Raw genomic sequence first — 13,968 nt, 5'->3', positions numbered from 1 at the left:
GGCAAAGAAGCATTAGGCCAGAAGTTACCCCAAAGGAGTGGAGATAGTTCACAGAGTCAAATATACAAAGAAGCAAAGGCCCCCTTTTAATAGGAGAAAGGGTAGGAATTAATAGTATTGAGCCTTTCCAAATACCTTTAATCCGATTGCCTGATCTAAGGAAGATGTGACCCTGTCTAGGAGGGTAACTGGCGTCAATCCAGGGCGTCGAAATGCGTTAATGTTGACATAAGCACGACAAAACGCGAACAGGTGCCACCGACCAACTGAAAACTTTTGTGAAATTAAAGTTTCGATCGAGGAGAGAGTAGCCACTCAAGCTCTGTGTTCGGATAGTTGTGGTTGTTTTCGCCCCTTAATCAAATCGCCAGATAAAGAAATGCTACAACGTATCAACAACTTTCTCCCTATGTGCAGAGTCTTCTGGAACTAAGTTGAACCGCAAAACCTCTTTGAAAAAAAGCAGAGGATCTTGGAACACAGCAACAAAGCACCGCTGGCAGAGCAACCAAGTCCCTCTATTGTTAGACCAAACCACGTACATGCAGAACAACACCTAACGCACGGGCCATACCACCATTGAGTACTTCCCTCCAGGGAGAAAGATATTATGTCCCCATAATATGTACAATCACTCTCTTCACTAACTATCATCGCACCCAGGATGAGTCGAGTCTTCCTTGAGAGAGGGTCTAGCTCAGGTTTGATGGCTTCGAACGACAGCATAAGCTCACGAACCCTGAGAGCATCATCGGCATCCACCATATCAGCGTTCATTCCGACACCTTCCACATCTACTAGCGCTGGTACCTCATCCCGTGGTTTAGGCCAGCCCACGCCTCCACTACCGACCGCCCCGTCTGGTCCACTACTTGTTAATTACTGCCTTGAGTCCTAAGGCATGGAGGACCGAGTATCCTCGAATCGGCCAGTTCGCCATGACAGAGAGCGATGACATAATTGCCGCTGTCCCCAGTGGTCTTTTGCACTTCAAGCGAGTAAACGACCATGTCTCCAAGCCCTGGTCTGAAGGTCGGCTACTCCCTAATACGGCCACGCTAAACGACTCATCTGTGTCTGGTGTAGCAGCCCAATCAGATAATTCACGCTTATGGGTGTACTGCGTTTCGGGTGGCAAGCTACATAGCTTTTATCGTTCCACGAAGGATGGGTCTTCATGGGTCAAAGATTCCCATTCTCCTTTCCCTAAATACCGTATTAGCGGTACACCAGCTGTTACCTCTAGCGGCGGGTGGGACTCGCAGCGGTGGAACCTAGTTGTTCCTTGTCAATCAGGTGGCCTCTTGCACACTTCTACTAAAGGGTCTTCTGAAAAAATGCTCTGGGAGCCAATTGACCATATCGCCAAAGATCTAGGCTTTATCTCATCTGTGTCTGTCGCGACGATCCAACGAAACTCGGGAAGTTTGTACGGGTATAGCTTTGAGAAAACAGACATCGTGATGGTCTGCGTTGCAAGGGGTCGGCTGCACACGGCTGAAGGAAAGTTGGCACAAAGCCCGTCGGGGTATTCCAGCCCCCTCAAGTGGGAAGCGCAGGCACCAACAAGGATCCTTCACCCAGGTGAAGTAACAGGCAACCCTATGCTCATCAAAAAAGACAGCGCAAACCAATTGGATTTACTAGTCCCTTCGGCTGAGGGAGGCATATTCCACTTCATCCGAACGGCATCTACCCCAGACGAATGGCATATGATTGCGTGTATCACGTTTCATCAGGGCCTCCCCGCGGCATCTTGTTTGGCTATACATTCCAATACATCTTACGGCAAGAGAAAGTTTCGCGCAGTTATTCAGAGCGGAGGTCGGCTATACTACGTTATGACAACAGAAAGTGCTAAACCTTGGTCTGGTTCCTACTTACGGCCCATAGTATCGCCGGGTCCTTTATCTGGTTAAGTGTACTATTGTTTCACACGCTTAGGGATTTTTGCTGTCTCAGTTATCCGCAGGTTCTCCGATATTGAACACCGACTACTGTTAGTGACGAGTATTTGACGAAACGAGGACTTCTGACAGAGGCTACGATCGCAAGAGGCTAGAAAAGATCTTGGGTGCAAGTCAAATTCATTTGACTTGTGAAGCAGGGGAGAGTGGCCAGAGGGGCAAAGGAGGTAACATTATTAATAAGTAGGAACCCCGGGAATTCAGAGAACTTGGTGTAATTACACCAAGCCTGGGATGAGCTCAAAACAAATAGGCGCAGCTATTTTAGCAGCAGCTAAATTATATTGGTTTCCTTGCCTTTAAGATAGACTGGTTCCATAATTCAATATATTAATTACTGGCCTACCTCGGTACTGAAATCTAGAACTATTTTCATCTCCATGTTTGAGCAGGGTAGCCTAGCTACTAATGGGCGTTCCCAAACCACTATGCTTTGTCGACTCTAAAATCTATTATTCAAACCTGATTCGAGATATGAATAGTTTGAACACGCAGAGTTATGAAATACACAATGGCGTAGGGGCAAGACCTGTCCCATTAACATGGTCCTAGCCGGTTTCTAAGATAGCCTCGAGCACTTCTAACAAAGTATACCGTTACCTTTTCACAGTGCTTCTAACTCAGCCCAAGTTGTGATCACGCTACTCAGTTTTGGGAAGATGGACTAAATTTTCTCTGATCTTCACTCTTTTCAAGTCCGCACTCATTGAGACTCAATTTCGTGAAGAAATTAGGATTGGTCACGTAAGCGAGTGCAGGAGATTGGAGTCAGAAAGTATGTTGATTGAACGGGGGAAAGTCTGAGCCTTGTGGGTGAGAAATGCCCAGATCACTACGAATACATTAATATAAAGTACAGAAGCTGTGACCTACACATGAGTTAGGGTGTTATGACTAGAGGGGGCAGATAGTAGGTTAGGTTCGATTCCTTTCAGCGCTATATGGTTATTCGCTTTTGGCTCATTTATATGATGGCATCATAAGGGTTGAGTCTTGACAATACTTGGGAAAAAAGCTTCGACACACATCTGGCACGGATTGGATGCTTTACGGCTAGACGGATCTGATACAACATCTAATGCTGCGCCTAAGATGCATATCGATGATCATGGCGAGATAGCATCGGTCAACTTTCACTGCTTTTCTAGCATCTATCATCTGCATTCCCCATAGCGCATGGCTCCTACCACGTTGTGGTTCTCCTTGCTGGTATAGTTAGTTGCGCCATCGACTGATGAATTTGAGTTTATTTCATTCGTAGTAACATTGACATCGAAACAAGCTTTCAGTCCATTTTTCTTGACTAATGCCTAAATTCGCAAGTAGTCTGATAGAGGTTTTTGGTCATCCAGCTTCAGCAGCTGGCCAGCAGCTGTGCGACGCACCTGTCAGTTTTGGCTGTAGTCGGATGAACCTACGACTCAGAGGGCTCAGGGCTCCTAGAAGCTTCCAGACCTCATGCAAACGCACATCGCATACAATACATACATTCTCTCTGAATGAGTACGATATGTCTGTTAAATTTCACTCGTTTTCTTGTTTTGTGGTGTTTTGGTGTCGGGATGTCTCTTGCCTGGTTTCGATAAGCAAGCTATGCCACCAAAATTTTAAGTAAAAGGTACCTAGCGAGGTTTAATCTATCACGGTTACAATGCATAGAAGATCTGCAGGTATTGGTTGAATGAACGAGGAATCGGCGCATAGGCTTACTTATCTACCAAGGCTAAGGTTTTCCCGGAGATCGCTCGGGTATAATGCATATCCGAGAAGTACAAATGTAGTCAGGTAGCAAGGTGATGTAGCCGATTCTGGCCGTTTTCTCTTCTGCATCATCAATTTGGAGTAGAGAATCATTGCCTATTAACATATTTGACTGTGCAAACCTCGCAAAGTAATTGTCTCGGGGGTTCTCGGAGTTAGAAAATCGACCATGCCATGCTAGGACGCTAAGCGTTAATTAATAGATGACTGAATTACTCTAACTAGCAGCTCCTGTTGATTACTATAGTCATCTAATTGGCGAAAAGATAAATCGTTTAGGCCAAGCCATGCCTTCTGGCCTATTGTTAAAATTCCGCCAGTACAAAACCTTCCACTACCTGCATTCACCTAGAGCTCAGTATGTATTAGGCTAGGGCGGACCATCCGCTCATAGTAATGTGAGTCTGGATGAGAATTTCTCCAAAGGCATTAAAAATAATTCAAAGTTCTATCTGTTACTCAGGACGTAATTCTCTTGTTGACTTGTGCTCTCCCTTCTTTTTGATTCTCCCAAGTACTTTTCCTATGTGACTCAGCCACGTGATACTCTGATCCAATAGACATAGGATTTTATGGTCCTTGTGATATCTAGGCGTGTTGTATGATGATATTGAAGTCTCTGTACTCTTGGCCGTGTAACACGAATCATTTTTGGTTGGCCTCTTATGGGAAATGTATGGCAGTGATGCTCTCAGTTCGGGCCCCTTTTAGTTTGGAAGATACGTTCATGCGTTTCTAGACAGCTAGTTGTTCAACCCTTCTGTATCATTCCATGTCTTATGTGGTGATTGGTGTCTATGAAATAAGAGACACGGTATGTATCCTATCGCTATATGACGCGTCAAATAGGGCACAAGACACCCCATGAAACGCTCGATTTCGCGGCGTCGCTTTATGGCCCTGAACCGAGTGCCCTTTGTTTCAAGATCCCAGTAGATTGAGAGAAAGCTGTCGACTTATGGTGTAGAATAATTACCTTGCGTAGCATGCCCTGCATATCTGGCAAACAAACTGTTCCCGTGTGGCGCGGCTTTCTCTCACGTCATCATATTCGCAGAAATGCCAAGGGGTCCAGGGCGCTTGCATACTTAAGGTAACCTTTACGCTATCTATCATTTAACAACTCAGAATTGTGACTAATCTCAGGCTAGCTTTGGGCACCAATCATCATGTCATCCTCAAGTAGCTTTCCGCTGTTTTCCAAATTGCCAACTGAGCTAAGGATCCTCATATGGGAAATATCCATCTTGGATCATCATCGGGACCGACTCGTACTAGTCAATCAGACCACCAAACGAGCGATATGCTTTCGTAAACTTGCTTGTTCACCACACTTTAGCGCTACATCGGAAAGCCGTGGGGTTGCTATGGAATTGTACCCAGTTAAACTCCCCGTTTCACAAATGCTCTACAATGAATACCATCTAGACGACCGAGTTGACGACAATGAGGACACAGATGTCTCGAAATATCCTTCTAAAGGAGCTATCTACATCAGCCTCGCCCAAGATGTCTTCACACTTAACCTCGATGAGTTAGCAAGGTCGTACTTTTTTAATGAACGTGGTCGCGTTCGTGGCGGTGTCAAGAATTTCGGGTGGAGATCAACAACGAGTCTATCACCGTCTCAGTGCCAAAGTGTGCGGCGTATTATGTTAACCAATTGTCTCGACGACTCGCCACCGCCGGATGGATGTCGTCGTACAGCGTACTGGTAAGTACAACCATCTTCTCGGTTGTTAATCAAAGTCACTCTTCTCAAGATCGCAGTTACATATTGAGAACTTCGAATCCACAACGAAACTACCACACGGCTATATTAAGTTGATTCTCACTGACCTAAGCTTTTCAGTTCCATACATCGTGGCGATCTTGCTTATCGCGAGGCTTGGCACGATATCATCGCTTTCCCTAACGCCAAGGAATGCAATTATGTTGTGTTGGACGACCACAGTTTAATGGACGAAATGGGGTTGTATCAATGTATACTGAAAATGACAGGCGAATCATTGATGAAACTATTTGAAAAGAAGGGGTGGCTGGCCCGCTTTAGTGCCGAGGAGGTAAAAAGGCTACAAGCTGCGGACGAAGTTTCGGAATGCGTCTGTGATAGGCAACAGCTCCAGGGTTGAATCCTTAGTTTCAAGGCCTCAATACCCTCTATGATTCATCATTGTGCGAGAAAGGGAACAAAAGTCATAAAGAAGTGGTGTAGTGCAAACAGGGATATATGAGCTTAAAATGGATTCGGAGTTTCTGGATCTACTTTATATTCATATAACTTCAGTAAGGCTTCAGACAATGGTAATAAGATCATCTCATTCATTCAGTGTTTTTTTCCCATCAACTCGTCAAATTTAATAAGTGGTTTGCTGTGATCGCCATATTCCTTATATAATTAGATGGTGCAAGCCCTACAGAGTAGTTTCATCCACTTCAATAGTAACAGTAACGACTTTCGCCCTGTACTAACGGAACGGCTCCTCGTGAACGTGTTTTTCCATGTAACTGGACCATTTTCCCTTTAATATTCGAATTCAGCTGCGTATTATCACTCAGTGTAATTGTACCTTCTCATAATACTTATTTGGATGATTAATTAGCATCGCAATTCATAATATTGGTGAAGATCAGATAACCCACACGGGCAAGCGAGGAACGAATGCATGAGAGCTAAGAAACTCATAGGCTACATTGAATCACCCTTCTTCCGATGACAAGCCGCCAGTTGTTCCACGATTCATTCTGACGCAAAGCAGCGGAAGATGCTACTTGGAAGATGGTGAGATCTCACTGTTACTCAAAGCGGTTGTGTGTAGTATGCTACAAAGGTGTTGAGACAGTAATTACAAGAGTGGTATAGGTGTTTCGCCGGGAATAGAGACATTAGAATGATTACTGTTTGTTTTAAGTATTTATCAACATTGACCATCGTACTCTACTAAGATTCCAGTAGATTTGGGTGAAGAACCACTGCAAATTAGAGGTTCACTTGAGCTATACCGCACTTCTTCTTCCAAGGATACCCAGTTACGATTCCAACAAGGAGTTTCCGACTCGGCTCTAGAAACAAAAAGTAGGCATTTGGAAACTCGATCAAGTATAGGGGTATTGCCCGATACTATCTAATCTGATTCTAATGAACTCTCGTGGCATCGTCTCGTCATCCACGAAGACCAATAGCCGAGCAACTAATCAAGCGTGGTAATTATTCCCAAAAGCCGGGGAAGACTAATTTCATGATTGTTTTTGATAGCCTCATAGGGATACTCACAATACGTGATTTACGTAACAAAATGTACTTGGAGAGGTCTAGACGCCAATACCAACAGATTCCATCGAGGTGTTTACCCCTAAGTACATGTTGTACTTTATTCTCCATGGTACAATAACCTATCATCCTCTTCAATACACGTCCCATTTTCAGGTATTCAGTAGAGCTTGACTTACTCCTATCAACAGCATGGGTGCTGGAGTGTTTACAGATTAGCGTATGAAACATTGCTGAATACTGATATGAAGGCATGGGTTTTGCGGGACCATTCCACAAGATAGCAAACGGAGGCCTCCCATGTGCTGAATCTTGCCCGGCCTGAGCGCGATTGTACAAGGAAAGGCTACACCGCTACAGACATCTGCAAATCGGCGACCCCTGAACTATGAAACCAAAAAGGGAGACAGTTGCATGTTTGCTCACTTTGTGGCTAAGTCTAGGGAGGAAATTAGCTGTATGCGTTGGCATATATAGCGGTCCTACTAGGTAGCGGAGTGCCAGATGCATGGGATTTTACTTACAAAACTTGGTGTGAATGTACTAATAAATTGATTGCCCTTAAGACCCAAGGAAACTTTTAGTCAAACTGAGCGCATGGTTGAAAGGCACAGTGTGATCGTTACGCCTCGTCAAAAATATGTGCGTCACCATCAATATACAAGGATATTTCTTTGGTATTTCTTATACTACTCACTGAAACAGGCGTCGGTTTGTTTATGAAATCAGCGCCCCTTGTCAAGTATAACTATAGAGGTTTGACTGATATTCTACTCCTGGCAGACTGGTCGGGACGTGCATAGAGTAAGTATATAACGCTAGGTGTAGAATAGAACCCCCAAAAAGATCAGTCTGACTCTTTATCCGGGACACACAGCTCGACATAACAAATACACGAATACACATCAACACCCCACACATTGCCTTTCAAATAACTAACACAAGCCAAGCCAACCATTGAAGCTACATCTTGCCCGTGCAAGACCACAAGAGTTCCTCGACAATATGGATGATAACTGGCATGCCAGCGCCTTAAATGTCCGGGACCGAACAAGAAAAATCATGGCTATACATTTAATCGCAAGGGACGTGTGGAGCGCGCTTCACGAATCGTTCAATGTCCCAAATGTGAATGTATGGTACTTGTATCTTGAACTTGACAACAACACCTGGATCCGGCTCGACGTGGTCCCCGGATCGGGCGACGATAAGTTACGTTGTAAGATTCGACTCATCTCCACCGACCGTTCATATCCTCCGAACGTCGTCTACAAACGTGTCTTTACGATCAATGGTACGATGACCTTGGACGATCTTGTTGCGAAAGCCCAGAGTAATGGCCGCCAGAAATATACCGTTACCAATGAAGGGAGAGGGCGTCGACATTGGTATACTACCTTCATTCACGACTTCGAGAAGGACAATACTATCTCTGCAACTAAGTTCGACATGTCCTGGTTCTTCCCAAGCAAGGATCAACGTGAAGAGAGCCCCATCGGAGAGGGCACATTTCTTACCTAGATTGTCAGAGCATCCAAGGCGCGGGAGGGGGACAGGATTTGCCCAAGAATGTATCAAAATGACCATACGTCATACTAAAAGCTCAACCAAATCACTTTCATGCATATTATTTACAGTATGCCATCCGATATTTCGCGATTCTTTGTCAAACGAGAGTGGTGTGTCAAACGTGTGGAAGTGATTTATATAGTCACTTCGACTCTAAGTTGTATGGAAAGTATTTAGTACTATTCAGTGTTATTAACGGGGTGTCGCATTGTGTTTTTCAAATCAAGCGAGACATTGTGAGCAACAGCTTTTGAATGATGACAACAATTGTATAATAGCCCTATATTGAAGGGTATTAAAGATTGCCCGTATGATTCGACGATCCAATCCATTCCCTTCCAGCACCGAAGCTTAAAAAGGGTATATTATCATCTTAGCGGAGTTTAGAACTTTGCCATCTTCAGGTTCCATTTACGCTGGATCTCCATCTCCTAGTTGCGCAGAGGTAACGAATTCGGCAAACTGGCCGAAAACCCATTTGAGCCTTGGCTTTCTTCAAAACGGCACCATGGACCTCGGATATGTCTCATACTGTCGAGCTGGGATCGCATATATGTTGAGGCGCGTAACACTGCGCAAATGAAGCCTGCTTCCGTTATGTGCAGCGGGGTTGATGGTGGAATAATTACAATGGATACATACGGTATCTGGCGGAGCTACCAGATTGATTGATTGATTGACAGTGTTTAACGTCGTAGGGACTAATCTGCGTTGCAGTTAGTCCAGGCCTCCGTAAGGGCATTAGGACGTGGTAAGCTATCCATTATTGTTTTATGTATATAGTAGCTTTAAAGCTATTTTTTTACTTCTTAAGCGTATTAGGTTATAATTACGTATTTATTCCTTTTAGGACTTTTATACTTTATATATTTAGTTCGTTTTTTTTAAACTTAAAATTTAATTTAATATATTTATAAGATTTAATATTAGTTATAAAGGGTAATAATAGATATAACTTTATATTTAGGGTAATAGTTTAACTAATTATTATTAAATATTTATAAACTATTATAACTATTTATTATTAAAGCTTATAATTAGGTTAAGCTATAATAGGTATATAATAGATTAATAGGTAGGTAGGTATAATAGTAATAAATAGGTTTATTATTAAAATTAAAAGGGATTATACTTTAGGTATATTAATTTATATTATATTTTAAAGGGGGGTTTTATACTTTTAAATATATTAATTTATATTATATTTATATTTATATATAAAGGGCCTTTAAAGATTATATATATAAAAACTTTTAAAGGATTATATATATAAAGGGTATAAAGGAATAAATATTTTTTAATATAATTATATTTACTTTTTTATTTATATTATTTTTATATTTTTATTTTATATATATTTTTTTATTTTTAAACCTTTAAGCTTTTATATATAAGGAATAAAAAAAAAAGGAAAATTAAAAACCTATAAAGTATAATATATAATATATAATATATAATTTAAAATATAAATAAAAAGGTATATTATATAATAAATATAAAAGGCTTTTTATAAAATAGTATTCCTTTTATTTATAAATAATAACCTTTATTAATTAATAAGGATTAATAGTTATATTATAATATAAAAACTTTAATAAATTAATTATAGTTTTAAGGGTTATTTATAAATATTTAAAGGGTTTACTATAAGCTTTTTAAGGGTAATAAATTATAAGGGTAATATATTATATATAATTATTTTTTTATTTATTTTTTATAAAATAGGAATAAGGAAGTTATTATTAATAAAAATTAATTATTTTATTTAATTTAAAAGCTTTATTTAAAATTAATTTTAATAATTAAATATATAATTAATAATAATAAGCTATATTTTTTATTTTAAATTATAATACTTTTTAAGGTAGCTATTTTTATTTTATAATATAAAATGGTTAATTTTTAATAATATTATTAAATTAGTTTTAATAATAGCTTTAAAGGTTAATAATTTTTTTCTTTTATATAATAGTTTTAAAGATATTTAAATTAATTAAAGGGGGGGTTTTATTAGTTTAAAAAGTTTATACTTTAAGGTAAGTTTTATTAAAGTTTTTTTAAATTTCATTATCCTTTTACTTTAAGCTAATATTTAATAATAAATAAATATAGGGCTAATTTTTAGCTTTATAGGTTTTTTAAAAGTATTAAACTATTTATTAATATAAATAATTATATAATATTTAAGTTTTTATTTTTCTTTTTCCTTTTATTTATTAGGTTAATAATTTTAATTTAACTTTTATAATAAACTTTTTAAATTATAAAAGGTATATAAACTTTTATAAAATAACCTATAATTTAATAAAATTATTAAAAGTTTAATAAGTTTTATAGGAATTAAATTAAATAAGCTTTATAATTATTTAAATTTAGTAATTTTAATTTATAAAATTTTATTAATTAATTATTCTTTTTTTATTTATTACTATTTATTTTAAGTTTTAATTTAAACGGTTTTAATTATTATATTATTCTTTTTTATAACCTTTTATAATATATTAAGTATAACTTTATTTTTATATTATAGTTTTATTAGTTTTTAGTTTTTATATAGGGGTAATATATTTTTACCCCTTTATATTTAAATTTCTTATAGTATTAATTAAAGTTTTTATACTTTAAAAGGTATATAAAGTATTTATTTAAAATCTTTTATAGCAATTTTAATACTTTAAGGTAATAGTTAAAGATATATTTAACGTTTATTAATTAATAATTAATTAGCTATATTATATTTATAGTTTTATTTGCTTTATTTTTAACTAGTAGGTTATTTTTTTATTAAGCTTATATATTTTTTTAAATTTATTTCTTTATTATTGCTTTAATTTCTATAATTATAAAGCTATTAAACTTTAAATTAAATAGTTTATTTTTAGCTGCTTTTTTTATTAATATATTAATTTATTTATTCCCTTTTATATTTATATAGTTTAAATATTATTTTAACTTTATATTATATATATTTATTATATTATATAATTAAATAAATATACTTTAAAAGGTAGTTAAAATATCCTTTTTAATATTATATATTATTAATATATTATTAATATATAATATAATTTTAAAGGTAAGGAAAAGCTTTATAGCTTTTTATATACTTTTAAATACCTTTACTTCTTTTATATTATAAACTTTATTTAATAGGTATATACCCTTTAAACTTTTAGCTACTTTTTTTTATTTTTTATTTTTTATAAATTTATAACTTAACCTTATTATATTTTTTAAGCTATTTAAAAAGATTATTATATTAAAAATAAAATAGTCTTTAAACTATTTTTTAAATTTTTTAAATGCTTTTTTTTTATTTATGCTCCTTATTAGGTTATTTTTTAATTTTTTAAAGTATTTTAAAGGGTAAAGTATTAACTATTTAACTATTAAAAGGAGTTTTTTAATAAATTAAATATTAAACCATAGCTTTTATATTTATTTAACCCTTTTTTCCTAATTAATAATTTTAAATTCTGCTTTAATAGTTAAGGAGTAGCCGTTTATAATTATATTAATTTTATAAAAAAAGTAAAATCTTACTTTATTTAAAGTTAATTAAATTATTAGAAAGCTATTATTTATAAAAAGGGTTATATTTAACTATATTTTTTAAATTAAGAGCATTTTATATATTGCTTTAATTAAAGCTTTTTAAATTAATTTTATATATCCTTTTAACTTTATATTAATTTTTATTAACCTTTTTAAACCTTTATAAGTTATTAATTTTATTTTTCCTTTATATTATACTTTATATTTATATAAAAGTAAAGGTAGGATTATTATTTTAATTACCTTTTATAATACTATTATTAAAAGGTTTTATTTAATTATTATAAAGGCTTTAATATAATTTAAAACTTATATTATAATTATTACCTATTTTTTAATATATTATTTAAATATAAGTTATTTATTAAACTATACCTTTAACTATTATAATATTAATTAAGATCTTTAAAGGATTTATTTAATTAAAAAGTTAATATTTTTTTTATTATATAATAATATAAGTATAATTATATTTATTAAGGTTTATATTTTTAGGTTTTTATTCTTTTTTTTTTATTAAAATAGATTATTTTTATTTTTTTTAAGGTAAATAAGATTTTATTATTAATATTATATTTTAAAATCCTTTTTATCTTTTTCTTTATTAATTTTATACTTTTCTTTAAGGTATCCTTTATTTTTAATATTATTAGATTATTTATATACCTTTAATAATTAAAGTTAGTAATAATTAATTTAATTATATAAAGTATATAAAGGATTAAAGATTAAAATAATTTTTAAAGCGTTTTATATTTTTACTTTTAAACTTCCGTTATATTTTTTTTTAATTTAGTTCTTATATTCCTAATAGTTAAAAAGTTATTAGTTAACTTTATAATTAATATTAATTAGCTTTATTTTATTATTTAAATTAATAGCTTTTTATATAATAATGTATTAAATGCCCCTTATATATTTAATATAATTAATATAGCTTTTTTTTTTATAATTAATATTATTTTTACTTTATAGGTAAAGTTTATTATTAAATTTATAGCTAATTTTATAAGGAATATTTTAATATATTATAGGTTAAATATATCCTTTTATAGCTTAATTTATATTATTTTTTTAATAATTAATCTTTTATATCTTTTATTAATATATAATAGGAATATTATTAATTTAAATAATTTAAAGAATAAAAAGTTAGTTTTTCCTACTTTAGGGATTATAGCTATTTAAGCTACTTTTTAGGTTAAGGGGAAGTACTTTATTTTTAAAATTCTTTTTTTTAATTTATAATAATACTTTCCTATATAGTTCTAATAAGCTTTAACTATTTATATTATAATATTATTTTCCTTTAATAAAATAAAAGTAATTTTATATATAAATTTATATATTTTTTTATAATAATTTAAATATATTAAAGTAGCTTTATAAACGTTTTAGGAAATTTTCCTATTAAATTATTAAATATATTAAATCTTTATAAAATAGTTTTATATAATAATTATACCTTTTTTTTTCCTTCTTTTATTATTTATTTTATATTTAAGTCTTTAATTAATAGGATATAAAGTTATACTTTTAACTTATATTAATTAATAAAGATATAAAGGTTATAATTTATTTTTATTTTATTAATTTTTATTTTTTAATAGTTTTTTTTTACCTTTTATATTATAAAAAGGAAAGCTTTCCTTTTTTTTAAAATTATATTTTTTTTCTATTCCCCTATTAATATATTTTCCTATAATTCCTTTTAAGTTTAATAGTTATATATATATTCCTTTATTTATTAAAGTATAAATTTACTTTAATGTTTTTAAGTATTACCTATAACTTTAATTCTATTTATTAAAAAAGTAATAATTACTTTTATTACCTTATTTAATA

General features: G+C 33.9%; 3 protein-coding genes across 3 annotated transcripts; all 3 read left to right on the top strand.

Annotated features, from left to right (window-relative positions):
- Positions 1 to 624: 624 nt before the first annotated feature.
- Positions 625 to 2,308, top strand: F5B22DRAFT_602730 (uncharacterized protein). Its single transcript, XM_047974687.1, has one exon. The coding sequence runs from the start codon at positions 939 to 941 to the stop codon at positions 1,917 to 1,919; it is 981 nt and encodes a 326-aa protein (XP_047831964.1). The 5' UTR covers positions 625 to 938; the 3' UTR covers positions 1,920 to 2,308.
- Positions 2,309 to 4,897: 2,589 nt separating this feature from the next.
- Positions 4,898 to 5,860, top strand: F5B22DRAFT_645563 (uncharacterized protein; the record flags this gene model as incomplete). Its single annotated transcript, XM_047978604.1, has 2 exons — positions 4,898 to 5,442; positions 5,581 to 5,860. The coding sequence occupies 2 exons, from the start codon at positions 4,898 to 4,900 to the stop codon at positions 5,858 to 5,860; spliced, it is 825 nt and encodes a 274-aa protein (XP_047831963.1).
- Positions 5,861 to 8,004: 2,144 nt separating this feature from the next.
- F5B22DRAFT_654608 (uncharacterized protein) lies at positions 8,005 to 8,584 on the top strand (the record flags this gene model as incomplete). The annotated part of the gene is made up of 1 exon (XM_047979817.1): positions 8,005 to 8,584. The coding sequence occupies one exon, from the start codon at positions 8,005 to 8,007 to the stop codon at positions 8,518 to 8,520; it is 516 nt and encodes a 171-aa protein (XP_047831962.1). The 3' UTR covers positions 8,521 to 8,584.
- Between the last annotated feature and the right edge of the window lie 5,384 nt (positions 8,585 to 13,968).

This window comes from Xylaria bambusicola (assembly GCF_022495145.1).
Source record: "Xylaria bambusicola strain CBS 139988 unplaced genomic scaffold F5B22scaffold_15, whole genome shotgun sequence".
Classification (NCBI taxonomy): Eukaryota; Fungi; Ascomycota; class Sordariomycetes; order Xylariales; family Xylariaceae; genus Xylaria; species Xylaria bambusicola.
The sequence above is the reverse complement of the archived record's forward strand: the minus strand, read 5'-3'. Positions and strand labels throughout refer to the sequence as shown.